The 13949-nt window shown below is 43.0% G+C and overlaps 1 protein-coding gene across 1 annotated transcript; it reads left to right on the top strand.

The window, feature by feature from the left end:
- Positions 1 to 8970: 8970 nt before the first annotated feature.
- On the top strand, positions 8971 to 13056 carry LOC133905316 (probable boron transporter 2). Its single transcript, XM_062347079.1, has 12 exons — positions 8971 to 9352; positions 9501 to 9583; positions 9683 to 9875; positions 9964 to 10102; positions 10577 to 10742; positions 10878 to 11044; positions 11144 to 11317; positions 11401 to 11496; positions 11581 to 11718; positions 11821 to 12140; positions 12340 to 12607; positions 12735 to 13056. Exons 1-12 carry the CDS (start codon positions 9249 to 9251, stop codon positions 12975 to 12977), a joined length of 2091 nt encoding a protein of 696 aa, XP_062203063.1. The 5' UTR covers positions 8971 to 9248; the 3' UTR covers positions 12978 to 13056.
- Positions 13057 to 13949: the final 893 nt, after the last annotated feature.

Here is a 13949-nt window from a genome sequence, read left to right as displayed (position 1 = left end):
TTATCCTAAATAAACAATAAAAACAGATTTACGAAGAATGTCAAGACTAGCCTCTGCAAAGAAAAAGGAGGATGTGCCAAAAAAATGAAAAATAAAAAGGAGGATGCAAATATTTGGCCAAAGTGCGTAACAAACAATGTAGCCCTGCTAGCTATTCAAATCAATTAGCAATCAGATCAAAAAACAGTTTTTTTCCATTTTAATTCAGTTAATTTTCATGTTAGTGCTAGCAACATTTCACTTATTGTGCAGGCGCAAACCTTTTTCTAAAGTACCATTAAAACAACAGCTTAGCTAAAAAGCACTGCAAAATAAAATAGAACCCATCAAAAGCACCATTGCACGTGTGTGGGATCTAGCCAACTAAACGATGTTAAAGTGCTCTCCTTTTTTTAATAGCAAATCATGGACTTAAACCGGTTGTTATTAAACTTATGAGAATGGTATATTGCCGACTGGTGTTGACACTAAGACGAGAGCATTGAATCGTGTGGCGGCAAAGAATCTAGATCGAACCACTAAAGCATTTGGGAGCATCATCAACAAATTGACAATCGCGTCCACAACTGTTTTTGCAGTGCCTAAGGTTAACTCTAAAAAATCTAAATTATCAAATAGTATCAGATGAGATGTTTTTTCTGGAACAGCAGAGGTCTTAGTGACTTAGCTAAACTCTGATATATCAACGAAAATTTAGTGACCATAATTTAGACTTTATCACTCTAATAGAAACCCAAAAAATTAGTGAGGTAGATGACAGTCTTCTTATCCACCTATCTGGTGGTTTGGACTTATGATGGCATTGCCTAACTTCTCGTGAAAGATTTGGCGGCATCGTGCTTGAGATAAATGCAGCCACATTTGACATAGCCGGTTTTTTGGATGGGGTCTTTTATGCGAAATGCCATCTACGAAATAAAATTTATGCATTTATGTGGACACTCATAGTAGTATACGGTCCTGCCCAAACAGAACACAAAGTCAGCTTCCTTAAGGAAATGGTGAACATCTGTCGAGATAACCCTTACCCTATTTTGATTGGTGGGGACTTCAATCTCTTAAGATTTAGTCAGGAGAAAAACAATGATAGGTTCGATAGCCGGTGGTCTTTCTTGTTCAATGCTGCTATTGACAGTCTGGACTTAAGAAAGATCGAACTTTCGAGACATCGATTTACTTGGTCAAACAACTAACTAAACCCCATGTTCAAGAAACTAGACTGGGTACTAATGACCATAGAGTGGGAGTCAAAGTACCCACTGATCAATGTATAGGCCTTGGAGCGGACATCCGTGTCAGACCACACTTTAATCTTGCTAGATACCGATGATTCAACACTTACTGGGTATCGCAGACCTTTTAAGTTCGAGCTGGGATGGCTAGCTCATGAAGGCTTCACAGACTGAGTAAAGGAGGTACGGAATCAGCCGTCGGGAGGAAGGAATCAAGTTCAAAGGTGGACAAGAAAAACTCAGTTCCTTAAGGCGACACCTTAGATGATGACTGTGTATAGTAGTGGGATTTATAAACAAGGGGAAAAAAGACTCCTAGCTATAATTGACGAGCTCAACAAATTGTCAGAACTCCGTTGTCTTACTAAAAGTGAGATCAACCGCAAAAATATATGCAATGAAAAATTGATTAAACTGCTCCGAGAAGAGGAGACTAAATGGTGCCAGCGCGCTAAGGTCGATAACATCCTCCAAGGGGATAATAATACACGATATTTCCACATGGTTGCAAATAGCAAATATAGGAAACAACATATTATATACATAGAACAAGACGAAGAAAAATTGAGGGCCTAAATCAGCTAAAGGCCTACATATCAAAGTGCTATAAGGAGTTATTTGCACCACCGGTGAATAGTCGCTTGTCCATGATGGAATCAAGGACATATGACATCACCCAAGTGACTGATAACGAAAATGACTTCCTAACTGCCCCCTTCACTGAAAAGAAAGTGTGTGACACTATTTTCAAATGGAGCAAAACAAGGCACCAAGCTCAGATGGCTTCCTAACAGAGTTCTACCATACGTTATGGGATATCATCAAGGATGACTTGATGAAAATATTCCATGAACTGCATTATGGGAACCTACTGATTCACAACCTCAACTTTAGGGTGATCACGCTCGTACCAAAAACTAAAAAAGCATGTCACATTCAGTAATACAGGCATTTACCTGCTAAATGTTAGATTCAAGATTTTCACTAAAGTGGTCACCAACAGAATAAACAGTGTCACGAACCGAATAATTTGTCCCACACTGATGATCTCCATATGTGGTCAAAACATTTTAGAAGGGGTGGTCATTTTACATGAGACAATGCATGGACTCCACCGTAAAAAGAAGAGTGGAGCAATACTCAAAATATACTTTAAGAAGGCCTATGACAAATTCAAATGGGCATTTATCCTACAGTCCCTCCCTCCCTCCCCCCCCCCCCTCCGAATAAAAGATTTTTCACCTAAATGGTGCTCATGGATTAAAAAATTTATTTCTAGGGGAAGCATAGCAGTCAAAGTGAATGATGAAATTGACCAGTTCTTCCAAACAATAAAGAGCATTCGCCAAGGAGATCTGCTTTCTCTCTGATTATGTTTAATATCGTTGCAGATATATTAGCACCCCTAATCGAGAGAGACATCGATAACACCATCCTCTTCATGGAAGATGATTTGGAAAAGGTGGAGGACATGAAGTTGTTGTTCTGTACATTTGAGCAGCTCTCAGGTCTAAAAATCAACTTGCATAAGAGTGAATTGTTCTGTTTTAGCACGTCACTAGATAGCGCAGGAGTAGCTCACCCTTTGCACATTCAAATATCTCAGCGTATTGGTTATTTTTATTTTGTGACGTACTAAAACAGAACAATTCACTCTTATGGAAGTTTGCTTATGTGCAAAGGATGAGCTATTCCTGCGCTATCTAGGTACAATTCACTATCATAAACTCAGGAATTTAGACTGGAAAGGAGTAGAAGAACATATTGAAAAGAGGTTGAGTAATTGGAAGGCCAAGTACCTTATCGTGGATGGCAGACTCACTCTTCTTAACTCAGTCCTGAGTAGCTTACCCACATACATGATGTCCTTCTTCCTTATCCCTCGTGGGGTACTCAAAAGACTCGACTACTTCCGTACCAAATTCTAGTAGCAAAGTGATAGAAAAAAAAAAAGTATTGCCTAGCAAAATGGAAAGTCCTTTGCAAACCCAGTGACTAGGGTGGACTAGGGATCTAGAATCTCGATATCCAAAACATAATTCTCCTTTCCAAATGGTTATATAAACTACTAGCCTAGGACGAGCCCTATCAAAATTTACTGCAAAACAAATATGCAGTGTCCAAATCACTTTCATAGATTGAAGGCAAACCAGGTGACTCCCACTTCTGGGTTAGATTGATGAAAGTAAAACACATTGTATTCTGCTATGGTACCTTTAATATAAAGGATGGTTCCAAAATCATATTTTAGAAGGACATTTGGCTGGACAATTCTCCCCTAAGAGACTAATACCCCCAACTTTACACTATAGCACGAATCAAATAAGAGACAATGTCTTTGGCTCTATAGACTAATCCCCTAAATATACCTTCAGGCGGAATCTAGATTGTCCAAAATTAGTAGTGTGATCAATACGCCCAACTTTACACTATAGCGTGAATCAAATTAGAGACAATGTCTTTGGCTCTACAGACTAATCCCCCAAACATACCTTCAGGGGATCTAGATGGTCCAAAATTATTAGCGTGGATAGAATTATTGGCACGCCTTACCAATATCACATTGGCACACGAACGAGACGAATTTCAATAGAGCTTAACCCAATCCGGAAAGGTTTCCGTCCACTCTATATAAGGCTCTTGTGTGAGGTGACAAACCAATAAAAAATAGCTCAATATGCAAGCTTAAGATACTGCTAAAAATAAAAATATTCCTTTGATAACTTCACACAGGAATTATTTTAACAAAAGATTACCTGATTAAAAGACAATGGTTAGGGAATTAAAATTGCTGCTTTTGTCCAAAAAATAAGACAATTAAGCACATCTTCTATGATTGTCGCTTCGCCCATTCTGTATGATTCATAGGTCAGGTGGCCTCAGATCTCTACCCACCACGAAATGTACCGAATATGTTTGGGAATTAGCTTTAGAGTATTAGTAAAAAATTGAAAGGTAATATACTGGCATTAGCAACCACCTTTTGTTTCTCCATATGGCTATACAGAAATGATGTTGTCTTTAATAAGAAGAAATTTATTTCTTCATTGCAGATTATTTTTGCATGTATACACCGGCTCCGCTTGTGGTCTGTGTTGCACCAGAATGAGCTAGCATCGTGACCTGGTTACTACAACAGCAACATGTTTGGAGCAAGTATCCAGGGAGCTCTTCAGTCGATTTAGATGTCACTCTAGGATACGCATTGAAGCCAATCACAATAATCATGCTCAAGAGTTTTTGTTCTAGCTTGTTGGATTCCCATTTAGATTTTGGAATTTTGGTTTATCTTGTTCTGACTATGTGCTTCTTAGTTATGCAGAGATCGGAAAAAAACTCTTGTACGATTATATCACCTCTATAAAACGTTGAGAGTTAATAAAGTTTTTTTTGAAAAAAATGAACTTACGAGGAAAGATTTATTTTTATTGCTTGGCTTTTACAAAATATCTAGTTTGAACCTTGTACTTCCCATAGTTGTTTTGCTTATGTGTCGTCAAAGTGGGCTTGGTCCGCTTAGTAAAAAAACTAACCATCCAAGAAGGATTCGACACGTAAACACCATCACCTTCCCCAGAAATTGCATCTTCCCCGTCCCTTTCTCTTCCCCTACCTAGGTAGACTGTAGTGTAGGCAGTTGGATGATCTAGTAAAAAAATACTTCTATTACTTTTGAAGATAATGCCAAGTAATAGGAGTAGTTTGGAAAGTTGTACTGTTTCTACTTCTATTACTTTTTGAATATTTGTTCCGGCTGATTCCTGGGTATAGTTCAATTTTTTTTCTTGACTAGAGGAGAGACAGTGTCTCATTAGGGATTTGTTTGGAAGAGTTTTTAGAGCAGTTTTCTGGTTAGAATAAGAGAGTTCTGTCAAACAATAGCTTTCAACTTTTAACTTTCTTAATAAAATCCGTGAGGGTGATTCTTTGAAATGAATTAGAAATCGGGGAGCTGAAAAAAACAACTTCCTGTGATTTATTTCCCGTATAGAATCATTTTCTCTATATAGTTTATTTTAGAGAATTACTAGAGAATCGTTTTTAGTCATAAAATTATTTCTCCCAGAGAATCACTCTCCGCAAAAAATTTAAATTAGTGAAAACTCTACCAAACAGGCTCTTTATTTACTGTTAAAATTCGGTGAGAATAGAACCCGGAGTAGCGGGTATACTTTTGTTACCAGCCACTATTAGCTGCTATTAAGGCCACCATGCTTACATAAACCCAACCGTGACAGTTTTCCTGATCGAGTAGTTAGCTCACACTGAAAATGCAGGCCCCAAGAGCCTCAGTTGTAGCACTTGTTACCACAGTCTCTAACCAGTCACGTACGGTACCCCCACTGTCCAAATGAGACAATCTTCAAGTTAGCCACATCAAAGCCATGACCTTGTTTTTCAAGAAATACAAGGTACCATGCTTCCAAACTATCTTGGATATAACTCCTCTTCAAGACAAACGATAAGAAAAAAGTTTCATTTGATGTGGGGAAGCAGAACTAACATGCTTAAATAAACATTCTTCAGAATCTCAGGGGCGGATTCAAGGCAGATCTGATCTGACAGCCAGTCTGAGTCCGCCCTGTCTCAGATAACAGCAGAAAAAACAACAGTAAGATCTTGGAGTACCTTTGTTAAAAATTTCTGTCAAGACAATCATGCGTGCTGGGACAAAGGTAAGGTCAACTCTTGTGAACCACAGCAGCCTGAGTTCAGGCTGGAGCAAGCTTCAGTTTTTTGGGTTCCTGGAAAACGCGATTTCTTATTTGGAAGATTCCACACGCACATGAACAGGATGCTGGTCTCAAGGAACTCCTCCACCTTATGCACATTATTCTATGAGCTGTTAGTACTGGACCAGAAGAAAAAAAGTAATGCATGTGCATATGCTGATGGCAAGTTGTAGCTTGTGACTTATCATGTAGCAGATGGAAGGTATAAGATCTGACCAAAATTTTCAAACTTTGTCTATTAATAAACTTTAAAATATTTGATTTGAAAATATGAAAACCATATCCGTAGATTTGGTTCAAAACTACTTTCGTAACTCGTAAATATATTAGATTCTATAAATATATTATATTAAAAAATAGTGATCAAAGATATATATTAAAAAATGTATCATATCCAAAAAGTTAAATATTTTTTTGACCTGAAGGAGTTGTATACTAGCTCCCACTTTATTTTGTTTGTGCCTGGATACTGAGGCCATGTGGTCATAGTGTCAGGTAAAAACAATTTTCTTTTTGGCTGTTGCATGCAGTTAAGAACTGCTGCTGGCCTGGCACTTGCAGAGAGGTACAGCAAAAACTTAATACTGTAATTGCAGTTTACATTAACTGTGCTAAAGAATGTTGGTGAGAACATTCGCCACTTGTTTTTTTTTTTTACTTACAATTTTTTCTATGCCATTGCAAATAGCTCTAATCTCGGATCTGTCATCGCAAAACGACTAATCTCGTGTATGCGTTGTTTGTGCAAATCCTACCCTTATTTGCCACGGTTGACTAGTCAAGCCGTGATGGAGATGGAGGCGTGCAAAGTCCTCTTTACCCCTCTACTTATTCCTCCATTTTTTTTTGCGAATTCGTCTTCCTCCATAATCGTGCGCTGTTGTAATACAAAGTTCGAAAATCACGTAGCAATCCAACCCAACTCCGAAGGCTCGGCAGGACAGCGAGACGCGGGGCGTTGGCCGCGGCTGTGGTGCCTTCACGGAGATCGATCAAGCTGCACGACGCGAGCGGCGGCGGCGGCGGCGGCATCACGACAGTGTCCTCACCGCCGTCGACGCGCGAGGTCGTACTTGGCGCGGGTATGGAAGAGCCGGAGAGGGGTAGGTGCCGATACGGATCCGGCGCAGGGCGGCAAGGATGAGCGGGTCGCGCCGCCCGACTCGGCGCGCTTCTCCTCCCGCATGTCGCCACTCTTATGTCCAAGCGCGGCGTCGCAGTGGCCGAGGAAAGCAGCCCTCCTCGTTGACCCGTGCCTGTGCCCGCCGTACGCAGCGCGTCGTAGTGGCCAAGAAAAGCGGCCCTCCTCGTTGACTCGTGCTTGTGCCCGCCGTGCTTCATTTGTTTGGGATGCATGTCCATCTGTAGAAAGGGCGAGGGACTGAGGTTGAAGACAGGGGCATAATGGACATTTTAATAGAAAATTAACAGGAAAAATTAACGGTGTTGATCGCGATGGCAAATAAGGTTAAACCTTGCAGTAGCAGTGGCATACACCGGATTAGACGTTTTGCGATGGCATATCTAAGATTTGGGAAATTTTTAATGATAAATTTAAATGACCTTTTTTAAGGTGAAATGTGCCACTTGGCCAACCCTAGAAATTCCAATAATCAAATATGCAACTAAGCTCACTGCACCAACCAAAAATCGAGGAAGGGTTACTTCTTTGGGATACTAGTACACGAGATGAAATGGCATGCTATCAAAAGCTGTAGTTCACATTGACTGACAGTTCGTGAAAGGCGCCACAGTTTGCGGAATTCCATTACATGAAAGTCGTGCATGCACACCGGAGTTCACAAATGCGTTTGATCATTGTAATGCGTTCCCAGCGCAGTCTTCGAATATCGTAAATATCTATTGAAATTCAAAGAATTTGGTGAGAATTTGGACAAAATTCATAATTTTTTAATTTAAATTCAAATTTGACCGATAAGTGTCGGTTTTCGTAATGCGACTGAGCTCGAATCGGTCGATATTCGCAAATATCTTTTGAATTTGTGAACCCTGATGGGCACACACCACCTCACACGATTTGCAATGGTTGTTCATGCTTATCTCATGCAATTACGATACTCTGGAGCTTACCTTCACACAAAAAATCGTTGATTAAAGTTGCCAACCGCACATGAACATTTCTTCCAAAAGTTGCTGCCTTTCCACCTTAATTTCGGTAAAGAAAAACATCCCTGAACATCTGTAATGGACATAGAAGCAACAATTATAAATTTTTCAGAGGAAACCCAAAACGCATAGGAGAAAGCACATGAAGAGATTAGTAAAATGGTCAGAGGAAGCTGGTTGGGTCCTTCCCCAAGACAACAGACAGCTCGAGCTGGACTGGCACTGCCCTCCCAAATCCCAAGGCAACACAACCAAACAAACCATTTTTTTTCTATTTTCCTCTTGTTTTTTTCCTGATCATTTTTCACCGGACAATACACCGGTAAATAAATAAAAATAGCACTAGTAGACTGTTACACTTGCTGCAGCAGTTACAGGCCCACAGCTTCCTTCTGGATTGGCTTCAAGTCACACCAGCCATCCTGCTTGCTGTGTCACCCCACTGAAACCCAGCAACTCTCTTGTGCTTTTGCTTTACTTGTGCTCAGCACGCCTTCCCTGATCAGTTCTTGCGCAATGCATTTTTTAACCAAAAATGATTGAATACTACTTTAAGCTTTTCTTTGTATCAAGAATTCTTTTAGGACTTGAAAGCATGGAAATAAATCGGCTTGATATATCCGGTTTATTGGGTTTACCGATGGATCTCGGTAGAAAAAAATTATCATATTTACAAATATTTTGTTTAAATTTATTTAAATTTTATTTAATACATCTAATAAATCATATTTACTGATTGACCTCTATTACATTTTATTTATCGGTAAAAAAAAACTATGGCCTAAAGTGAGGCAAAGTGACGCCCTCTCTCCAAAGCTCTAATGTCGCTGCCACTGCCTATATAACTGCCCACTATCCCATTCAGTTGCTCTGAAGCTCTTCCCTCTCCTGCCTCTGAAACTCTCTCGAGCTTGCCCTCTCGCTCAGTCTCCCTCCTTATGCTCTCTATGCCCGTCTTCTCTTCATAGCCTTGGCCCTTCACCTTCCTCCATGGATCCGCGCTAAATGCATCGCGAGATTGCAATTTTGTAGCATTTGCTCCTGTTCCATCTGCGGCAAGATGTAAGCAGGGTCTCACTTGACACCAGGTGGCCATTCAGAATATACCCTCAGATCTTCTTGTCTGAGAAAAGCGAAGCCCTTTTTGGTCCGAGCAATGGAGGAGAGCTTCGTGCCCTTGCGGGGCATCAAGAACGACCTCTATGGGAGGCTCGCGTGCTACAAGCAGGATTGGACTGGAGGGTTCCGTGCTGGTATCAGGTATGAACTAATCCTATCTTTATTTGCAGTCTTGGCATTGTGTTGTTTAGGAGTACGAATTCGGCCTCACTTATGGTCCCAAGATCTTGAAACTGTGTTCTTGCCCGGTGCAAGATCATGAAAAGAAGTGATTTTTGCTACGTTTCAGGATCCTTGCGCCGACCACTTACATATTCTTCGCATCCGCGATACCGGTGATATCGTTCGGGGAGCAATTGGAGAGAAACACTGGTAATGGGGGAGTCAATTTGTTCTTTGTGTTTGTTTCAGTACAGTTGGTGAGTGGGTAAGGAGAGAAGCTTATTTAGGGGTTAAACTTGTTATGTGCAGATGGAGTTCTCACAGCAGTGCAGACGTTGGCATCCACTGCCCTGTGTGGCATAATCCACTCCATTGTGGGAGGACAGCCTCTGCTGATCCTCGGCGTCGCCGAGCCGACGGTGCTCATGTACACATTCATGTTCAAGTTTGCCAAGGACAGGCCCGACCTTGGCCGAAATCTGTTCCTTGCTTGGACCGGTTGGTAGGTCATGCTTGTCGCGGTGACATAACTTTTTCAGATTGGTCCAATTGTGTCATCGCTTCAGCTGATTTTGATGTCATGTGTGCAGGGTCTGTGTATGGACTGCGATCCTGCTGTTCTTTCTGGCGATATTTGGTGCGTGCTCATTCATCAACCGGTTCACCCGTGTCGCTGGCGAGCTGTTTGGGCTTCTGATTGCTATGCTCTTCATGCAGCAGGCTATCAAGGTTGGTGACAACTCAGCCAGCCCTTTTGGTGCCATTGCTGCTTTCCAGGCTTGAAACCCTGTGCTGATGCAGACAATTGTTAAGGCATTCTGTTGATAATGAAGTTTGATTTCTTTGTGGATGCTCTATGAACTTTGTGCGAAACACCAGTTGCCCCTTTAAGTTATATACTTCTCTAGTCAATCTGAATCAACCAACTAGTGGGAGAATCTAGTAGATTAGTCAATGGCATGTGCAGAAACTGAAAAGCACATGGAAACCAATGGAGATGTCTCCTGCTTTCAGTTGCATTTCTTGTGCTGATTGGTCATTACTGCAACTGAATCTTCCTTCGTTCTGAGTTTAAAACAATTGAAGTGCATAAAAGCAAGAATGCTTATATGCAAAACAACAGTACTGAAAATTCATGAATACTGAAGTAATTTTCAAGCTGAGTTCACTGTAACTCACCACAAATCTGTGTGTTGGATGCAGGGGCTTGTTGACGAGTTCCGCATTCCTGAGAGAGAAAACCGAAAGGCACTAGAATTTATACCATCATGGAAGTTTGCCAACGGAATGTTTGCAATCGTCTTGTCGTTTGGCCTTTTACTTACCGCCCTGAGGAGCAGGAAGGCGCGATCATGGCGCTATGGAGCAGGTATGCATCAGGAACTGTAACTGGTCCTGTAGATGCTATGAGAAGTTTATACTTCTCCAATCTCCAAACTTTTTGTTGCTTATAACTATTGAGCACTTTATTTGGACTAGTTCTTGATATACTGCTTATAACCAGGATGGCTCCGCGGCTTCATCGCCGACTATGGTGTTCCACTGATGGTGCTAGTATGGACAGGTGTTTCGTACATTCCATATGGAAGTGTACCAAACGAAATTCCAAGACGCCTTTTCAGCCCTAATCCATGGTCCCCTGGTGCATATGACAATTGGACAGTCATCAAGGTACTCAAACATTCACCAGATATTCTGAAACATTCAGTTTGTTTCAGGTTAAACATCATTGCTTATCAACTGTTTCTCCAATATCAATGAAACGAGCAGGACATGACAAATGTTCCGCCCCTCTACATAATTGGTGCCTTCATGCCGGCTACGATGATTGCTGTTCTCTACTACTTTGATCATAGTGTTGCATCTCAACTTGCTCAGCAGAAAGAGTTCAATTTGAGGAAGCCTCCATCTTTCCACTACGATTTGCTTCTCTTAGGCTTCCTGGTATGCCCAGATGAGCATAATTTTTAAGTACTAACTTTTGGTTTTTGCTATATATTTTACTTACAGCAGTGTCATCTCCACAGACCTTATTGTGCGGCCTTATTGGTATCCCTCCATCAAATGGTGTCATTCCACAGTCGCCGATGCATACAAAGAGCTTGGCTACTCTCAAGCATCAGGTAAGCTATCAAAGGTTTGAATAGGCCCCACAGTACCATCTAAATATCTGATTTATCATTCACATGGCAAAAAATTCTATGCAGCTTCTCCGTAACCGACTAGTAGCCACGGCACGAAAGAGCATGAGCCAGAATGCGAGCTTAAGCCAACTGTATGGCAGCATGCAGGATGCTTATCAGCAGATGCAGACACCACTGATTTATCAGCAACAGTCCCTCAAAGTATGCATGAAACCTGACAAAACTAGTACCTCAGGTGCTTTATTAAGATAATATAGTTCTTGTCAATGACACTTCCCTGTAATTTTTTCTAATAAAATTCAGGGTTTAAATGAGCTCAAGGACTCAACGGTCCAGCTAGCTTCAAGCATGGGTAACATTGACGCGCCAGTTGATGAGACGGTCTTTGACATAGAGAAAGAAATTGATGATCTGCTGCCCATCGAGGTCAAGGAGCAGCGTGTGAGCAACTTGCTACAGGCTGCCATGGTGGGGGGTTGTGTCGCTGCTATGCCGCTCCTCAAGAAGATCCCTACATCTGTCCTCTGGGGCTATTTTGCCTTCATGGCCATTGAGAGCTTGCCTGGTAATCAGTTCTGGGAGAGGATCTTGCTGCTCTTCACTGCTCCCAGTAGAAGATACAAGTAAGTTTTACTTCACTTCAGAAGTATTGGTTACACATCTGATTCTGTTCCTGCATATCTGTATGTATCCACAAATGCACAAAGTAAGATATGATCAGATGGATGCAGGAAAGCATTCCGTTATGTCGAATACTCTTTAACAGCTTGTAGCTGGCTACTGTGGCAGACTGAAATTCTTACCATGTACCAATCTTCGCAGGGTTCTAGAAGAGTACCATACCACGTTCGTAGAGACCGTGCCATTCAAGACTATAGCCTTGTTTACCCTCTTCCAGACAGCGTATCTGTTGGCCTGCTTTGGGATCACATGGATCCCGATAGCCGGGGTTCTTTTCCCCCTCATGATCATGCTCCTGGTTCCAGTCAGGCAGTACATCCTCCCCAAGCTTTTCAAAGGTGCACATTTGACTGATATGGACGCAGCGGAGTACGAGGAATCGCCAGCTATACCGTTCAGCCTTGCTGCCGTAAGTTTAAAAGACTTGATCTATCCTGACAAACACTTGAGTCTTGCTCACGAGCATGGCATTTTTTTAACTATAACACTTACAGTCATTCTGCGTTTTTCCTGACACGTGATGCCATGTATTTCAGCAAGATATCGATGTTGCATTGGGACGGGCCCAGAGTGCAGAGATCCTAGACGAATTGGTCACAAGAAGCCGTGGTGAGATCAAGCGCCTGAACAGCCCCAAGATCACCAGCTCAGGTGGTACACCAGTGGCAGAACTGAAAGGCATCCGCAGCCCATCTCTTTCTGAAAAGGCGTACAGCCCTCGCCTCACTGAGCTCAGGCATGAGCGCAGCCCTCTAGGACGTAGGAGGGAGCAGCCCTAGGACTGGTGAGACCCGTCCATCCAAGTTGGGCGGAGGCTCAACACCGAAGTGATAAAAATAATGTTGCATTGCTCATATATGTTGCTTGTAATCCTGTGCTGTTCGTGTCTTAGCTTTGGATTCCAATAAGCCGGCTAGATAGCTCAAGCCTGGCATGTCAGTAAGCTCGACGCATGCCAGTTCATGCGGAGCACGTCGTGTCCTAGTCTTCAGGGAGGAGTGCGCGGCATGGCGAGGTCGTGGAATGGCTCGATCAGTTTGACGTTCATGCCGCGCATGTAGGGCAGTTAGCTGCCGAGTTTAGGAGGTCATTTGTTCTATTTAATTACGAATACAAACCCAAAAAAGCTGCCAGTCATTGCAGCGAAAAAACGAGTTCGTGTTCCAGGTGTTCGTGTGCGTTCCTTGCGTTCTAGTGTGGTTCCGGTGCTCGCCGGCGACAGGGGCTCGCCGGGTTCGAGCCAACAATTGGTACCAGAGCGGTTACGGCACTGGGGCCGGGATGTCGCAGCAGTCAAGGCCGTCGCGGACTCCTTCGTGTAGCGGACGCAGGCAGTCTTTGTCGCCGCCGCCACGGCGGCCACGGTTCCGCGATGGCGAGAGGAGAGTCGTGGTGGAACGCCGCGTCGTCAAGGATGTCGGGTCGGCGGGCTGGCCAACCCTCACGAAGACCAACTACGGCGCCTGGTCGGCGCTCATGCGCGTCATGCTGCGGGCACGGGGCCTGTGGGACGCGGTGAACTTCGACGACGCCGACGACCTCGACGATCAGATGGCGTTGGAGGCCATCTGCAAGGCGGTGCCGGCTGACATGCTCGAGACGATTGCGAACAAGCCGAGCGCCAAGGCGGCGTGGGACGACCTCAGGACGGCGAACCTCGGCGTGCGAAAGGCCAAGGCGCACACCCTGCGGAGGGAGTTCGACGCCCTCGCGTTCAAGGACGGGGAGACCATCGGCGAGTTTGCCGTGCG

The sequence above is a fragment of the Phragmites australis genome, chromosome 22, assembly GCF_958298935.1.
Source record: "Phragmites australis chromosome 22, lpPhrAust1.1, whole genome shotgun sequence".
In the NCBI taxonomy this organism is placed as follows: Eukaryota; Viridiplantae; Streptophyta; class Magnoliopsida; order Poales; family Poaceae; genus Phragmites; species Phragmites australis.
The sequence above is the reverse complement of the archived record's forward strand: the minus strand, read 5'-3'. Positions and strand labels throughout refer to the sequence as shown.

Coding starts and splice junctions, on each gene's coding strand:
- LOC133905316 (XM_062347079.1), top strand. CDS start 9,249: ATGGAGGAGAGCTTCGTGCCCTTGCGGGGCATCAAGAACGACCTCTAT. Junction 10,743..10,877: donor ATCATGGCGCTATGGAGCAG/GTATGCATCAGG, acceptor GCTTATAACCAG/GATGGCTCCGCGGCTTCATC. Junction 11,719..11,820: donor ATCAGCAACAGTCCCTCAAA/GTATGCATGAAA, acceptor AATAAAATTCAG/GGTTTAAATGAGCTCAAGGA.